Source organism: Lepus europaeus, chromosome 7 (assembly GCF_033115175.1).
Source record: "Lepus europaeus isolate LE1 chromosome 7, mLepTim1.pri, whole genome shotgun sequence".
Lineage (NCBI taxonomy): Eukaryota > Metazoa > Chordata > Mammalia > Lagomorpha > Leporidae > Lepus > Lepus europaeus.
The window spans coordinates 17439433-17456616 of NC_084833.1; the positions used below are offsets into that span (position 1 = coordinate 17439433).

Below are 17184 nucleotides of genomic sequence, written 5' to 3' on the forward strand. Positions count from 1 at the left end.
CCCTGGCTGCTCCATTTCTGAACTAGCCATGTGCTAAGGTGCCTGGGAAAGTAGTGGAAGATGGCCCAAGCACTTGAGCCCTGCCACCCACTTGGGAGGCCAGGATGGAGTTCTAGGCTTCTGGTTTCAGCCTAGCCCAGCCCTGGCCATTGCAGCCATTTGGGAGAATGAACCAGCAGATGGAAGGTTTCTTTCTCTCCCTGCCTCTTCCTCTCTGTCACTCTACATTTCAAATTAATAAGTAAATATTTTATAAAAAGATGATTCCCAAATCAGTTTATTGCGATGCACAAAAGGGTAGAATAAGAAAAAAGAATATATGAAAAGATAGGCAAAAATCAGTAAAACTACTTGAATGAACACTTAATGCAAGTAACAAACCAAGCAGCAGGAAACTTTTTTTAACAGCCCAGAAAAAAGCACCACTTCAAGATGATGCTCAAGAGTGCTCCAGGCACTCAAGCTAAAAGCAATGAAGTGGAGGGCCTTTCCACCCCCAGGAGAACCTGGGCAACAAATGAGTTTTGGAGTGAATTCTTGCAGAGAGTGAAATCATGGCAAGAGGTGTCTCAAAAGACAGTTGCAAGGCACTAGGCATTTATTGCCGTAATGTATTTTATGTAGCTTCCAGATGTCAACCATAGAGAAGTCTGGGTCCCAAGCTATCCGACGTGCAGATCTGCACACAGTTGCCAAGGTGGCTGACTCAGCGGTTGTGAAGTAATGGGCCTCCTCGCTAGCAGCCAGCTACTTGGCTCAGTTACAGCTTGTCACAAGAAAAAGCTCAAAATGGAGTCAGTGCTGACAACGCAAGGTCCCTTTTAACCATAATTTAAATGCCAATTTACTTGGGCTCACAAGAATCACAACGCAACAACCCACAGCACAACACAATCTGTTAAGCGTTTTTCCTGACTCTTTGAGCTGCAGCATAATCTTTGATTAGGTAGCCAGTGTCAAATTCTACCTGTTCCAGTTCTATGCTCCATCATTATCCGCAGCTGTTAACATCCATTCCCACATGTTCCCCAGATTTCTGCTTGAATACATTAACAAACACACACAACTCTTTAGGGGGGTAATGTACGGGTCACACTCTGTACCTCATCTGGGACAGCTGTAGATGGGAGGGTGACGCGGGTGGGTCCCGAGGAGAATCTAGGCAGCTGCAACAGGGGTGGCCCCGACCGACCCTCTCCTCAGATAAGGCCGAGTTAATCCCCTCAGAGGTGGAAAGAATACCACTGCGAGTGAGGACCCGGATAGGGAGGTCGCCTCCCTTGGCAAATAAGCCTCATCCTCAGAATTTAGGAGCTCCAGTCCCAGCCCCAACCCCTGGTTTCCCTGGCTGGAGCGGGTGAGGAGCAAACCGAAGGGAAGATTAAGCAGGTGGGAGGTACCAGACTGGTAAGGCTCCCGGGGCCCTTCCCAACAAAGCAGGCCTTTTCCTGTAGATATAATGTCCACTGATTTTTCCCAGCTAATAAACAACACGAGACATGTCTTTGCTCATTTATAAAAGCGTGAAAGACTTACTATCTTATTTAACAGCTGATGCTAGAAACCCAAAATAAGCCACAATAATCAGGTGAGCTTCGAGGAAGAGCCCCGGAAGCAGGACAAACAAGGGCGCCAAGAATAGCCACAAGATGGAGGACAGGGACTAAAAAAAAAAAAAAAAAAGCACACACGGGTGGGGCCCAACCTAAGCCGCGAAATCAAGCTGCATTTAAGCCCTTCGGCGCCATTGGCGTGGCGCTCTCCCCTTTTCCTTTTCCATTGGCTACCTGCTTCGACACTGGGTCAAAACAGCCAATCGCCTTAGCGCTGTGGGTAAAGCCCGCCCTTCTCAGGAGAGCTGGAAAGAACCACAAGCGTCAGAGGCAGCCAGGCGCACGCGCGAGCGCGCGCTCCGCCGGTTAAAAGCGGATCCCGCCAGGAGGCGGTGTCGCGGTGCATGAATATTGATTACGCAGCGCCGCGCCGAGCGCCCGCCCCTCTCGCCTGCCGACGCTCACTGCTCGCGTTCCGGCTCGCGATGGGGAAGAAGTCCCGGGCGGTACCCGGCCGCAGGCCTATCTTGCAGCTCTCTCCGCCAGGCCCTCGGAGCAGCACGCCGGGCCGGGAGCCGGAGCCGGAGCCCGACGCTGAGGCGGAGTCGGCCGCCGCGGCCCCGAGCCAGCCGGCCCCGGCGGCGGCGCCTGTGGCGACCACGACGACGACGACGGCGACCACGCCGACCCCCGCGGTCACGGCCGCCGCTGAGGACGCCCCGTCTGAAGGTAGAGGTGCGCGCGGGGCCCCTGCTGCTGCGAGGGGCGCCCGAGACTCGAGCTTGGAGCTTGCGGCCTAGGCCTCTGGGGGCGAGCGGCCGGAGCCGGCGAGGGAGAGAACCCCGGGCGGGCGGGATCGGCTCCCGAGGCCCGCGAGGAGGGCGGCCGTGGGCCGGAGCCGTGCGTTCTCGGCCTGGGCCGCCTCGAGGCGCCATCTCGGGTGCAGGCCTTGCTGCCGGGAACCTTTGCAATCCGACCAGGCCCGGGGCTCCCGGGGCCCCCGAAAAGTCCCGGGTGGGCTTCGAGAACGTGTGGGGTGCGTGTGAGTTTCCACGTGCCCGAGGCTCGCGGCAGCAGAACCCGGGCTTTCCCGCACGTCGTCGGCCGCTGCTTCCCTTCGTTTCTGTTGGGCTAGAAGAGACTACATCGTTCTTATTGGTCAGCCAAAGCATAGGTAGCCTCAGATTGCACGTTTTCCCCTTAAAAAAGAGGCGGGGGGGGGGCCCTAGTGGGGTCCCCTTGGCGTGGTCCAGGGACTAAAGGGAAGCGGACAAGGCCAGATCTAAGATGACGCTGGGTCGCTCCTGCGGGAAAATAGGCCATAGCAGTGCTTGTCTTAAAGGCCCGGTGACGGCCTGGAGGTTTATTGTGTGTGTTGGTTTTTGCAGTATCGCAGGTTGTTATTTTTCTATACGCTGTTCAGGTCGCTCGTGTTGCTTGCTTTTTCCTCTCTTAAATATTTGAGGCAGTGAAAACGTCCTGTCTTGACACTGGTGGAGATCTAGACCCGAGAGGTCAGGTCGGAGATGGATTCATCACCTCCAGTTTTCTCTGGTCCACAGTTCTGACTGCAGGTTTCTTTTGTGCGTTTTTAAATCCAGATGAACAGGAAGTGGTGGTGGAGGTTCCCAAGGTGGTTCAGAATCCTCCAAAACCAGTCATGACCACCAGACCCACAGCCGTTAAAGCGACAGGTAGGGATATTTTTTTTTCTTCTGTAAATTGGGTTTGTACATAGAATGTTTTGTTGAATGCCCAGTGTTTCGTTTTGCCGGTGAAGTGGAATTTAAAATCTTTATGAGAAGTTGTTGGTAATGCACTAACCAGTGAGACATTTGTTCCTTTTTCTCTGTACCCAAAATGCTTTTCCTTCCAATGCTATTTTGTAACTAGTATTTTGGCCTTTCCATTAGCTTGGTGCTCTTTAGGATACCAAGTCTTCATTCTGTTACTTTTTTGTAACATCCGTGTCTTGATTGGTACCTAGTAAATGTGGAGCTGAAAATTGCTCTTATTAAATATTTTTATGTGCAAAGGAATTTTTGCAACTGTGGTTTTGTAGAAAAACCTAGGTTCATATTACCACTTTAGAGTCACTTATTTTTTAGTTTATTTATTTTTAATTTATTTATTTTTATTTTTTTGACAGGCAGAGTGGACAGTGAGAGAGAGACAGAAAGGTCTTCCTTTTGCCGTTGGTTCACCCTCCAATAGCCGCCACGGCCGGCGTGCTGCGGCTCTCTCATTGTCCACTCTGCCTGTCAAAAAAAAAAAAAAAGACGTTAGGACAATCATTAATTGGACTGAACTTCAATCATCTGTAAAATATATCCCTGCATTTTTTGAAGTCGTTAAAATGAATAATGTATGTAAAATTTTGAGATTTTTAAGTGCCAAATGTGTTTTTTTTCTATTTTGAAAGATTAAAATATTTTGATATTAAATATTCTGTAGCTAACAGTAATTTTTTAGTTTGGAATACTTTCAGTACTATTTGACTATTAAATAATAGATGTTTATTCCTCCCTCCCCACCATTTGCCACCTAAAAAATATCCAAGTATGGATTAGAAAAGCTAAAACTTGGGAGTGAGAAAAATTTTAGAACCAGGTGGTTGACCAGCGCCGTGGCTTAACAGGCTAATCCTCCGCCTTGCGGCACCGTCACGCCGGGTTCTAGTCCCGGTTGGGGTGCCGGATTCTATCCCGGTTGCCCCTCTTCCAGGCCAGCTCTCTGCTATGGCCCGGGAAGGCAGTGGAGGATGGCCCAAGTGCTTGGGCCCTGCACCCGCAAGGGAGACCAGGAGAAGCACCTGGCTCCTTGCTTCAGATCAGCGAGATGCGCCGGCCGCAGCGGCTATTGGAGGGTGAACCAACGGCAAAAAGGAAGACCTTCCTCTCTGTCTCTCTCTCACTATCCACTCTGCCTGTCAAAAAAAAAAAAAAAAAAAAAAAGAAAGAAAGAAAGAAAGAAAAAAGAAAAAAAAAAGAACCAGGTGGTAACATTTTGTATTTGCAAAATTTTATTTGAATATTCTGAGACTCATGTGAGATTCATGAAATGTGGATGTTCCTAGAAGAAGTTACCTTGACTTTACGGACTCTGAACAGAAGTGTCTGTCTGCCTTCATCCTGCACTACAGCAGCCTTACTAGTGCTGCTCACCTCTTACCCACATTGTAATGCAGTTGGTATAATGCAGAGGAAAAAGATTGTCAAAATTCGACAGAGAAACAAGTTTTCATTATTTGTATGGCTTTATGTACTATCAGAGTCCATGTTAAGAAATTAGCTTTGGGGCTTGCATTGTGGCGTAGTGGGTAAAGCTGCCAGTATCCTATATGGGTACTAGATTTAGTCCCAGCTGTTCCACCTCTGATCCAGCATCAGAAGGTGGTCCAAGTACTTGGACCGCTGCCACTGATGTGGGAGACCAGGATGGAGTTCCGGAGTCCTGGCTTCCATCTGGCCCAGCCATTGTGGCCATCTGGAAAGTGAACTAGTGGATGGGAGATCTCTCTCACTGTGTCTCCTCCTCTCTCTAAACTCTGACTTTCAAATAAATAAATCTCTTTTTTTTTCTTAATCCACCACGGGCTACACCGCCCTCCCGGACACCCCGCACGAGTAGTGCGGGCGTGGGCTCCTTCCATCCCTTGCGGGCCTGGGGCCTTGCTGCCCTGGCGCCGGGCGCATTTCCGGGGGCGGGGGTCGGCGTGCAGGGCGTTCCCCCGCGGGTCCGGCTCTGCCAATAAATCTCTTTTAAAAATTAGTTTGATTCTAGTTAAAGGATTTGACTAGTCACTAGAAACACTTGGAATTTTCCAGAAAAACGGGCTTTTTCAGGGATCAGACAAAATGTTTTAAAGTTATTGAAGTGTACTTTTGTAGTATTCATACAGTAAAGCAAACAAGACTGGTAGTTATAAGCTGAAAAAAATACTGTGATATATGCATGTGAGCCTACTTGAGGGAATATTCAGAATAAACTCTATTAAATTAAATCAATAGACTATGATAGTCACAGTATTTTAATATCTTCCAAAAAGGCACACTTGGGGCCTGCTCTCTGGCACAGCAGATTGAGCTGCCTGTGATGCCGGCATCCCCTATGAGCATCCAGTGGAGTCCTGTCTGCTCTACTTCTGATCTAACTCCTCACCGATGCCCCTGGAAAAACAGTGGAAGATGGCCCACGTGGGAGTGGGATGTCCTGGATGGAGTTTCAGGCTCCCGGCTTCTCTCCAGTCCTTTGGAAAGTGAACCAGCAGATGGAAGAGTACACTCTCTCTTGTCTCCCTCTCTCTGCAACTCTGCCTTTCAAACAAATAAATATTTAAAAAGTGGTGACTCCATGGATGAGTATCAGGGGTCTGTGAATTCCCTGAAATTGCATATCAATATGATGTTTTGGGGGAGAGGGTTTGTAGCTGTTCAGTTGTTACAAATTAATTTGGATGCTGGTTTGAAAGGCAGAGTGACAGAGATAACTTTCATACACTGATTCACTTCTCAAATGCTCACAACAGCCAGGGCTGACTGAAACCAAGAGTCAGGAACTCCGTCCGAGTTTCCCGTCTCTGTGGCAGGAACCTAAGAACTTGGCCCATCATCTACTACCTTCTAGGCGAATTAGCTGGAATTGAGGTAGAACTCATCCCAGACACTCCTGGGATGCAGGCAAGTGGCAGCTTAACCTGCTGGGCTACAGTGCTTACTCCTGCAGCTGGTCTGTTGTCGATGGTTTCTGTGACCCAACTATTCAAATGATGTTATGAGGAAATAATAGTTACTAGAAGTTGAAGGCATAGTTTTGTTTTTTTTTTTTTTTTTGACAGGCAGAGTGGATAGTGAGAGAGAGAGACAGAGAGAAAGGTCTTCCTTTGCCGTTGGTTCACCCTCCAATGGCCGCTGCGGCCAGCGCATCTCGCTGATCCGAAGCCAGGATCCAGGTGCTTCTCCTGGTCTCCCATGCGGGTGCAGGGCCCAAGCACTTGGGCCATCCTCCACTGCCTTCCCGGGCCATAGCAGAGAGCTGGCCTGGAAGAGGGGCAACCGGGATAGAATCCGGCGCCCCAACCAGGACTAGAACCCGGTGTGCCAGCATCGCAAGGCGGAGGATTAGCCTGTTAAGCCACGGCGCCAGCCAACTATTTCTTTTTTAAGATTTATTTATTTAGCCGGCGCTGTGGCTCACTAGGCTAATCCTCCGCCTTGCAGCGCCGGCACACCGGGTTCTAGTCCCGGTCGGGGCGCCGGATTCTATCCCGGTTGCCCCTCTTCCAGGCCAGCTCTCTGCTGTGGCCTGGGAGTGCAGTGGAGGATGGCCCAAGTGCTTGGGCCCTGCCCCCATGGGAGACCAGGAGAAGCACCTGGCTCCTGCCTTCGGATCAGCGCGATGCGCCAGCTGCAGCGCGCTGGCTGTGGCGGCCATTGGAGGGTGAACCAACGGCAAAGGAAGACCTTTCTCTCTGTCTCTCTCTCTCACTGTCCACTCTGCCTGTCAAAAAAAATAAAAAAAAATAAAATAAAATAAAGATTTATTTATTTGAGAGGTAGAGCCACAGACAGAGGGAAAGACAGAGAGAAAGGTCTTCCATCCGCTGGTTCACTCCCCAAATGGCCGGAGCTGAGCCGATCTGAAGCCAGGAACCAGGAGCTTCCTCTTGGTCTTCTGTGCGGGTTCAGGGGCCCAAGCACTTGTGCTGTCCTCCACTGCTTTCCCAGGCCGTCAGCAGAGAGCTGGATTGGAAGAGGAACAGCTGTGATACAAAGCAGCACCCATATGGGCTGCTAGCACCACAGGTGCAACCTTAGCCTACTGTGCCACAGCACTGGCCCCACCTGGAGCTTCTTCTGGGATGTTCCACATGGGTAGCAGGGCCCCAAACTCTTGGGCCATCTTTTCACTGCTTTCCCAGGCACATACCATGTGGCAGCTTAATCCCTGTTTGAGAGCATTTGGGTTGTTTGCAGCTTTCATTTTGCAAAACAAGCTTACAGAATTTTTAAAAAGATTTATTACTTGAAAGGCATAGTTGCAGAGAGATAAAGGTCTTCCGTTCGATGGTTCACACCCTAGATGGCTGCAACGGCTGGGAGCTGGGCAGATCCAAAGCCAGGAGCCTGGAGCTTCTACCCAGTCTCGCATGTGGAGACAGGGACCCAAGGACTTGGGCCATCCTCTACTGCTTTCCCAGGCCATAGCAGAGAGCTGGATTGGAAGTGGAGCAGCCGAAACTCAAACCTGTGCCCACATGGGATACCAGCACTGCAGACCGCAGCTTTACCTGCTACGCCAACATACCGGCCCCCTTATAGAATTTTTGTACAAAAAAATTAGTTATTTCCTAGGGTTTTAGTCTAAAAAATGAGATTGCTTAAAAGGAAGTTGATTTTTATTCCTTGTGGTATCTGTTACAAGATTGTATTTAAGAAATTTCCCAATATATAGTGTCTCTAACAATATTAAGTATGTTAATTTTTCACAAATATCAAATGTGATAATTTGTACTTGTTCTACTATTTTATGTATTAATTGAAAGAGACAGATCTCCCAAATGCCCACAGTAGTCAGGTTTGGGTCAGGCAAAAGCTAAGAGCTAGGAACCCAATTCCAATCTTCCACATGGGTGGTTGGGACCCAACTGTTAGAGACATCACCTACTGCTTCCCAGAGTGCACATTAATAGGAAACTGGAATTAGGAGTGGAACCTGTGAGATGGACACTTTAATCCTTAACGTCTAAATGTTTTGAGAGAGATTGAATGGTTGAACATGTACTTTTTGGGAGGATATCAACTTACAGATTTTTGTTTTTTGGACAGGCAGAGTTAGAGAGTGAGAGAGAGACAGAGAAAGAGAGTTATAGACAGTGAGAGAGAGAGAAAGGTCTTCCTTCCGTTGGTTCACTCTCCTAATGGCCACTATGGCCGGCGCTGTGCCGATCCGAAGCCAGGAGCTGGGTGCTTCCTCCCAGTTTCCCATGTGGGTGCAGGGACCCAAGCACTTGGGCCATCCTTCGCTGCCCTCCCGGGCCACAGCAGAGAGCTGGACTGGAAGAGGAGCAACCGGGACTAGTACCCTGTGCCCCAACCGGGACTAGAACCCAGGGTGCTGGTGCCACAGGTGGAGGATTAGCCAAGTGAGCCATGGCGCCGGCCAATTTTTTTTCATTTTTCAAGGATTTATTTATTTATTTATATGATGGAGTTGGAGAGAGAGGTATCTTCCATCTGTTGGTTTACTCCTCAAATGGCCACAATGGCCAGGAATGGGCCAGATTGAAGTCAGGAACCAGCAGCTTCATCTGTGTCTCTCACTTAGGTGCAGGGGCCCAGGCACTTGGGACATCTTCTGTTTCCCACGTGCATTAACAGGGAGCTGGATCAGAAGTGGAACAGCCCGGACTCAAACCTGTGCCGTTATGGGTGCTGGCATGGCAGATGTTGATTTAACCTCATCCCCAGAATGCTGGCCCCTACAGATTGATTTTTTTAGTTTTAAATGTATTATTTGATTTATGCCTGTGGTAATGTAGTGTATTTATTAATTTAGTTTATTAATTTTGAGCTTATATTCTAGTTTGTAAAAGTATATGTAAACTCTTTGGCTAAAGAACTGAGATGACTGTTTGGTATAGTGACTAAGACACTGCTTGGGATGCCAGTATCCCATGTGGGAGTGCCTGATTCAAGCTCTACTCTGATTCTAGCTTCCTGTTGATGTTCACCCTGGGAAGCAACAGGTGAGAACGCAAGTACTTGGGTCCCTGCCAGTCATGTGGGAGGTCCAGATTGAGTTCCAGGTTCCTGGCTTCTGCCTGGCCAGGCTCTGGCTATTGCAGGTATTTGGGGAGAGAACTAGCAGATGGAAGATCACTCCTTGTTTCTTTCTCTGCATTTCAAAAAAACATTTTTTTAAAAATGAAATAAAGGACCTGTTACATTTTCTTTTAGATGCTTCCTAGGTTATTGTGGCGTTGTTGTTATGAACACTTTTTTCTTTTTGTTTCTAGGTGGTCTTTGTTTACTTGGTGCTTACGCTGACAGTGATGATGATGAGAGTGATGTTTCTGAAAAACCAGCACCATCCAAGGAAGCAAATGGAAACCAGTCGACTGATATTGATAGTACACTAGCTAACTTTCTAGCGGTTAGTGATGCTTTTGTTTGGGTTTTTAGTTGTTGAAGCCACTTTGGGACCTGGATCTCTAGTAGTTAGCATAGTTGGCTCCTTTCTCCTTCTTCTGTCCACCTCTCTTCTTCCATTCTTTACAGTTTCTGTCATCATTTTTTCTTTTTTGTTTTCTTAAAGATTTTATCTATTTGAAAGACAGTTACAGAGACAGAGTGAAATATTTTCCATCTGCTGGTTCAGTTCCCAAATGTCCACATCGGCTGGGGCTGGGCCAGACTGAAGCCAGAAGCCAGGAGCTTCATCTGGGTCTCCCATTTGGGTGCAGGGACCCAAGCACTTGGGCTATCCTCTGCTACTTCCCAGGCACATCTAACAGGGAGCAGGATCTGAAGCAGAGCAACCAGGACTTGAACCATTGCCCATATGGGATGTGGGCATTGCAGGCTGTACTTTAACCTATTTAGCCACAATGCCGCCATGCCCCTCAACCCCCCTTTTTAAGACAAAGAGTGCACATTCAGACTGGAGTGTAGGAAACCTCAGAAGAAAATGAGTGTGTGATTTTTTTTTTTTTTTTTTTTTAATTTGAAAGAGTTATATATAGAGAGGGAGAGACAAACAGATCTTCATCTCCTGGTTCACTCCCTAGATGGCCACAATGGCCAGGGCTGGGCCAGGCGGAAGTCAGAAGCTTCTTCAGGTCTCCCATGTAGACAGCAGGGATGCAAGCACTTGGGCCATCTTCTGCTGCTTTTTCCAGGCCATTAGCAGGGAACAGGTTTGGAGGTGGAGCAGCTGGGACACAAACCAGCGCCCATAGGGGATGCCTGCAAAGCAGTTGGTGGCTTTAACTGCCATGCCATAACACTGGCTCCTCTTCTCTCATTCAAAGAGAAAAAAAGAGGGGGGGGGGTTTGTGAGAACTTGTATAATTGATTTAAGGAGCTGAGATTTGAGCTTGTTGAGTTTTGTTACATTTCTAGTGATTGTCATTTCTTCCAATTCTGGTTTTGGTGTAAGTAAGAAATCCATTCATCATTCTTCATTCCACAGGAGATTGATGCCATAACAGCTCCTCAGCCTGCAGCTCCTGTAGGAGCTTCTGCTCCACCTCCAACTCCACCTCGACCAGAACCAAAAGAAGCAACAACGTCTGCCCTTTCTTCTGCTACTTCAAATGGAACAGACTCAACCCAAACATCAGGGTGGCAGTATGATACTCAGTGTTCGCTGGCAGGAGGTAAGCAAGCCCGATCTTTTCTTTTCTTTTTTCTTTTTTTTTTTTTTTTTAAACTCTAAAATGCAATCCTTAAAGGTGTTCTAGATATTGACATTCCTATAGATGAAGGTCCAAATGCTTTAGCCTCAGGGGACTCAAATGGTGACTGTAGAGGCCTAAGTCAGCCAGCGTGCTTGTACATGCTCTGAAGGCCCTCTACAGCTAGTTCCCAGGTAGTCTGAACTCTCAGCAAACCTCTATTAGCAGGAAAACATCTATTATATCTTAAGAAAGGATGAGTTGTACATCCTAGGGCTATTGTAAGGAAGTAGTTAAATACCCCATTGTTTCCTCTTTATATATAGATGACATTCTACATGGGAATGGAACGTAACCCCTTAGTCAATAATTGAGTTGGTTAACTATTATCAGGTGTTCTTCAGTTTTTACTAAGAGATTGTTATGTTTTCACACACATGAATATGTATTTCAGCCTGACTTAATGCATATATTCACCCTGTAAGAAAAATATAAATAAAACCTGAAATCAAACTTAGGCTTGTGGAACAGGCAACTGACTGATTGTTTCTGGGTTTAAATGTTCAGATTGGGGCCCAGCACTCTGGCGTAGTAGGTTAATCTTCTGCCTGTGGTGCTGGCATTCCATATAAGCATGGGTTCAAGTCCCAGCTGTTCCACTTCCCATCCAGCACTATGCTAATGGCCTGGGAAAACCATTAAAAACAAAAATCCTCAGTTTCATTAGATAAACAAACTTCAGCTTTTTTATTTATTTTATTTATTTGACAGGTAGAGTTATAGACAGTGAGAGAGAGAGAGAGACAGAGAGAAAGGTCTTCCTTCCATTGGTTCGCTTCCCAAATGGCCGCTACGGCCGGCGCTGCACCGATCCGAAGCCAGGAGCCAGGTGCTTTCTCTTGGTCTCCCATGCGGGTGCAGGGGCCCAAGAACTTAGGCCATCTTCTACTGCTTTCCTAGGCAATAGAAGAGAGCTGGTTCGGAAGTAGAACAGCCGGGACTCGAACTGGCGCTCATATGGGATTGCTGGCACTGCAGGTGGCAACTTTACCCGCTATGGCACAGTGCTGGCCCCAACTTTAAATTTTCAACCAGACTCAGGTGACTCCCCAGACTTTAGGGTTGTAGCTTTTTAAAGAAATTTAATTAATTAATTAATTTTTTAAAAGATTTATTTATTTAGGCTGGTGCCATGGCTCACTGGTTCATTCACAAATGATAGCAGTTGCCTGGGCTGGGCCATGCTGAAGCCAGGAGCTTCATCTGGGTCTCCCATATGGGGACAGGGGTTGAAAGACTTGGGTCATTTGCTGCTGCTTTTCCAGGCACATTAGCAGGGAGCTGGATCAGCAGCTGAGACACTTAACTGGTACCCATGTGGAATGCAGGCAGTGGCGTTAGCTGCCGTGCTACAGCACCAGCCCCCACAAAGATGATTCTAAATATTTGTTAAGAAAATAAATATTGCTATTAGATCAGTGGTCTGTAGTTAGAATAAAGGAGGGTTGTCTGGAGATAACCTTTGGTTATCCCAGTGCAGGAGACATTGGGGTTTATATCTAGTGAGTACAGAGGCAGGGTGCTGTGCTGCTGAACACTCTATATAGACTTCTGCACAACAAAGACCTCTCAGTCTAAAATGTTAATAGTACCAAATTTGAGAAACCATATGTTAGATTATTATAGCTTTAGAGCTGACTTGGGTTGTTAGAACTATGGAATAATTTGTCCTTCAAAATTGTTTTCTTCTAGTCGGAATTGAGATGGGAGATTGGCAAGAAGTCTGGGATGAGAATACAGGATGCTATTATTATTGGAACACACAATCAAATGAAGTAACTTGGGAGTTACCTCAATATCTTGCCACCCAGGTACAGGGATTACAGCATTACCAACCCAGGTAAAAATAAATATGAAAAAGAACTCACCTAAAAGGAATTTGGAATCTTATCTTTTACTGAAAGTATATGCCTTGTATTTTTCTTGCTAAACTTTTTTTTTTTTTTTTAGTTCTGTAGCAGGTGCTGAAGCTAATTTTGCAGTAAATACTGAAATCTATACCAAGGAGAAAACTGTTTCTGTTTCCAGTAGTAAAAGTGGACCAGTTGTAGCCAAGCGAGAAGTTAAAAAGGTTGGTGTTATTACTTATGTCATGTTTCAAATCTGATAATCTTTTTTTTTTTTTTTTTTAAAGATGTGTTTATTTATTTGAAAGTCAGAGTCACACATAGAGAAGGAGAGGCAGAGAGAGAGGTCTTCCATCCGCTGGTTCACTCCCCAATTGGCCGCATCAGCTAGAGATGTGCCTGTCTGAAGCTGGGAGCCAGGAGCTTCTTCCAGGTCTTCTATGCAAGTAACAGGGGCCCAAGGACTTGGGCCATCATCTGCTGCTTTCCCAGGCCATAGCAGAGAGCTGTATTGGAATTGGAGCAGCTGGGACTTGAACCAGCACTCATATGGGATGCCAGCACTGCAGGCAATGGCCCCAAATCTAATAATCTTGAATGTTACCCTTACCACAGTTATAGAAGCCTTCAAACACATGTGAACTAGGACAAATTTCATTTCTTTTTGTTGCTGTTCAACTCTTTGTAAGTAGAGCGTTAATTAAGCCTTTGATTATAATGGAAACTAAAATGTTTTTCTAAAAAATAAGATAAATTTTAAGAATAAAAAATATTTATTACTTGGCAACAGCCAGGGCTGGGCCAGCCAAAGCCAGATAAATTAGGGAGATATATTAGAAGTGGAGCAGCCAGGACTTGGTCTAGTACTCTGATATGGAATGCTGGTGTTGCAAGCGGTAACTTAACTTGCTGTGCCACAATACTGGCCTCTCCATTTCTTAAAATTTGATTTAGTTCTCTGTGTTATATAGTGTTTATAGCAAATATCCAGTTTCATGAGTCTCTCAGATGTTTTGGATGTCACATAGTCTCCTTCGGTCATTTTGAAGGATATGGGAGCAGGCAGGGTACTAGGTCCCCATCTCTTCAGACGGAATTATTTTATTGGGACTGCTCATGAAACATTTTAAATAAAATCAAATTCTCTAAATTAAAAGCTACTCAATAAGAAAAGTAAGTTATATATTTTTTAAAGATTTATTTATTTATTTGAGAGGTGGAGTTACAGACAGAGGGGGAGAGACACTGGTTCACTCCCCAAATGGCTGCAGTGGTTAGAACTGAGCCGATGCAAAGCCAGAAGCCAGGAACAACTTCTGTGTTTCCCACGGGGGTGCAAGGGCCCAAGCACTTAGGCCATCTTCTACTGCTTTCCCAGGCCTCATGCAGAGAGCTGGATCAGAAGAGGATCAGCCGGGACAGGAACTGGCACCCATATGGGATGCCAGCGCCACAGACTGAAGCTTAACTTTCTATGCCACAGCGCTGGCCCCAGTTGTATTCTTTAGAGAGAGTATATGTTGTTACACTTTATCTTGAATTAAAAATATTTTTAATCAAAAAGTACTTTTAGGGATGTTTGTTGTGGCAGAGTGAGTTAAATCACTGCTTTTGATGCCTGTTTGCTGTATTGGAGTGCTTGGAATTGAGTCCTGACATCACTTCCAGTACAGCTTTTTTTTTTTTTTTTTTTTTTTCTTCTGTCATTTGTTTGAAAGGCAGAGTAAGAGACAAATAGAGGGAGAGGTCATCCATCCACTTTATCACTTCCCAGATGGCTGAAATGGCTGGGGCTAGTCTAGGCTGAAACTAGGAGCCCAAGTACTTAGACCGTCCTCTGCTGCTTTCACAGGCACGTTTCTCTGGAAGCAGAGCAACCAGGATTTGAACTTATGAGTCCTGTATGGGATGCTGGTATCACAGGCAGCCGATGAGCCCAATGTGCCACAACAGCTGCATACCCCGTCACCCAAATCCAGTTTCTTGCTGTTGCTCCTGGGAGGCAGCAGATGATGCCCCAACTACTTGGGTCCCTTGCACCCATGAGGAGTTTCTGTTTCATTGCTTTAGCCTGATCCAACCCTGGCTGTTGGGCCTTTGGGTAGTGAGCCAGTGGGTGGAAAATCTTTGTCTCTCTCTCCCTCATTATTCTATTTAAATTAATCAAAAAATACTTTTAAAATTATGTAAGCTTTATAACTGTACTAGGGAGGGAGAGCAACTTACCCCAGTGAGAGAAAGAGATACTTTAAATATAATTGCATATTGCACTTTAGAAGTGTTTTCATTTCATTTCTTTTTTTCTTTTTTTTTTTTGACAGGCAGAGTGGATAGAGAGAGAGAGACAGAGAGAAAGGTCTTCCTTTGCCGTTGGTTCACCCTCCAATGGCCGCTGCGGCTGGCACATCGTGCTGGTCCGAAGCCAGGAGCCAGGTTCTTTTCATGGTCTCCCATGCGGGTGCAGGGCCCAAGTACTTGGGCCATCCTCCACTGCCTTCCCGGGCCATAGCAAAGAGCTGGCCTGGAAGAGGGGCAACCGGAACTAGAATCTGGTGTGCCGGCGCCGCAGGCAGAGGATTAGCCTATTGAGCCGCAGCGCCGGCCAGCCTTTTGATATCCTAAGGAACAGGGAGAGGATACATTTGAGTCCCATCCACAGCTAAGCTCTGGGTCAGTCACTGTCTCTCTGAAGTGACAGTTTCGTACATGTAATGGTACAGGCGTACACAGACACATACATTAACCTCATGGGAGAAGGTGGTTTTAAGAATATCTAGTGACAGAAAATATAGTTATTAGCCATTGAATTTTTCTGGAGGTGAGATTTCTTTGAGAATTAAGTGAGACTGAATTACTTTTTTTTCTTCATAGGAAGTAAATGAAGGAGTTCAGGCTCTGTCAAATAGCGAGGAGGAGAAGAAAGGGGTGGCCGCATCACTGCTTGCTCCTTTATTGCCTGAAGGAATAAAAGAGGAAGAAGAGCGATGGAGAAGAAAAGTAATTTGTAAAGAAGTAGAGTCGGTTTCCGAAGTGAAAGAAACAAGTACCACAGTAGAAGAAGGAGCAACAGTAGTAAAGCCACAGGAAAGTATGTTGGACAATGTAGAAGACCCTGCTCAGGAGGATCTTTGCAGTGTTGTTCAGTCTGGAGAGAGTGAGGAGGAAGAGGAGCAAGATACCCTTGAGCTGGAGCTAGTTTTGGAAAGGAAAAAGGTAAGTTTCTGAAGGTTGAAAGTATATTTTTATTTTCAGTGTTGTCATACTTGGGGATCATTATGTTCAACTTAAAACTTCTATTCTCTCTCTTTTTTTTAAAGATTTATTTATTTATTTGTAAGGCAGAGTTACAGAGAGGCAGAGGCAGAGGGAGAAATATCTTCCATTTGTTGGTTCACTCCCCAAGTGGCCGCAACAGCTAGAGCTGGGCCGATCTAAAGCCAGGTGCCAGGAGCTTCTTCTGGGTCTCCTTTGCTGGTGCAGGGGCCCAAGAACTTGTGCCATCCTCCACTGCTTTCCCAGGCTGTCAGCAGGGAGCTGGATCGGAAATCGAGCAGCCAGGACTTGAACTGGGATGCTGGCACAGCAAGCAGTGGCTTTACCTATTACACCACAGTTCCAGCCCCTCTTTTATTCTTTCATCTAGATATATTTAAGCTACTATAATAAAAACAAGATTTTTTTTTTTTTGAAGGACAGAGTTAGAAGGAGAGGCAGTCTTACATCCACTGGTTCATTGCCCAGATGGCCCTAGCAGTCAACGCTGGACCAGGCCAGAGCTAGGAGCTTCCATCTGGATCTCTTGTGTGAGTGCAGGAGCCCAAGGAATTGGACCATCTTCTGCTGCTTTCCCAGGCACATTAACAGAGTGATTTAGCTTCTTAATAATTAACCATAGTTTTAACTGAGTGTTTGAAATGCAGGTTGATGAAGTCAGCATAATAGGTGAAGCCGCCACCTGCAGTTCCAGCATCCCGTATGACGCCGGCTTCTCCACTTCTGATCCAGCTCTCTGCAGTGGTCTGGGAAAGCAGTAGAAGATGGCCCATGGGCCCCTTCACCCACATGGGAGACATGGAAGAAGCTCCTGACTTTGGGTTGGCCCAGCTCCGGCCGTCGGAGCCATTTGGGGAGTGAACCAATGGATGGAAGACTTTCTCTTTCTCTCTCTCTCTCTGTGTTTCTCTCTGTCTCTTTCTGTCTGCCTCTCTGTAACTTTATTTTGCCTTTCAAATAAATAAATCTTTCAAAAAAAAAAACATGCAAGTTGACTTCCCACTGGGTCACCCATGGCCTTGTTTCCATAGTTAAATGGGCCTTGTTAGATAAT

General features: G+C 46.4%; 1 protein-coding gene across 3 annotated transcripts in view; it reads left to right on the top strand.

Moving 5' to 3' along the window:
* The first annotated feature begins 2002 nt into the window (after positions 1–2002).
* Positions 2003–17184, top strand: part of FNBP4 (formin binding protein 4) — a 47654-nt gene continuing 32472 nt past the window's right edge. For 2 of the 3 annotated variants that reach the window (XM_062196152.1, XM_062196151.1), the window contains exons 1-7: positions 2003–2288; positions 3155–3247; positions 9571–9707; positions 10746–10932; positions 12703–12850; positions 12961–13081; positions 15729–16070. In XM_062196152.1, coding sequence (XP_062052136.1) covers positions 2039–2288; positions 3155–3247; positions 9571–9707; positions 10746–10932; positions 12703–12850; positions 12961–13081; positions 15729–16070 — 1278 coding nt within the window. In that variant the 5' untranslated portion in view covers positions 2003–2038. The remainder of the gene's footprint in view (positions 2289–3154; positions 3248–9570; positions 9708–10745; positions 10933–12702; positions 12851–12960; positions 13082–15728; positions 16071–17184) is intronic. The other variant, XM_062196153.1, reaches the window with a different exon arrangement.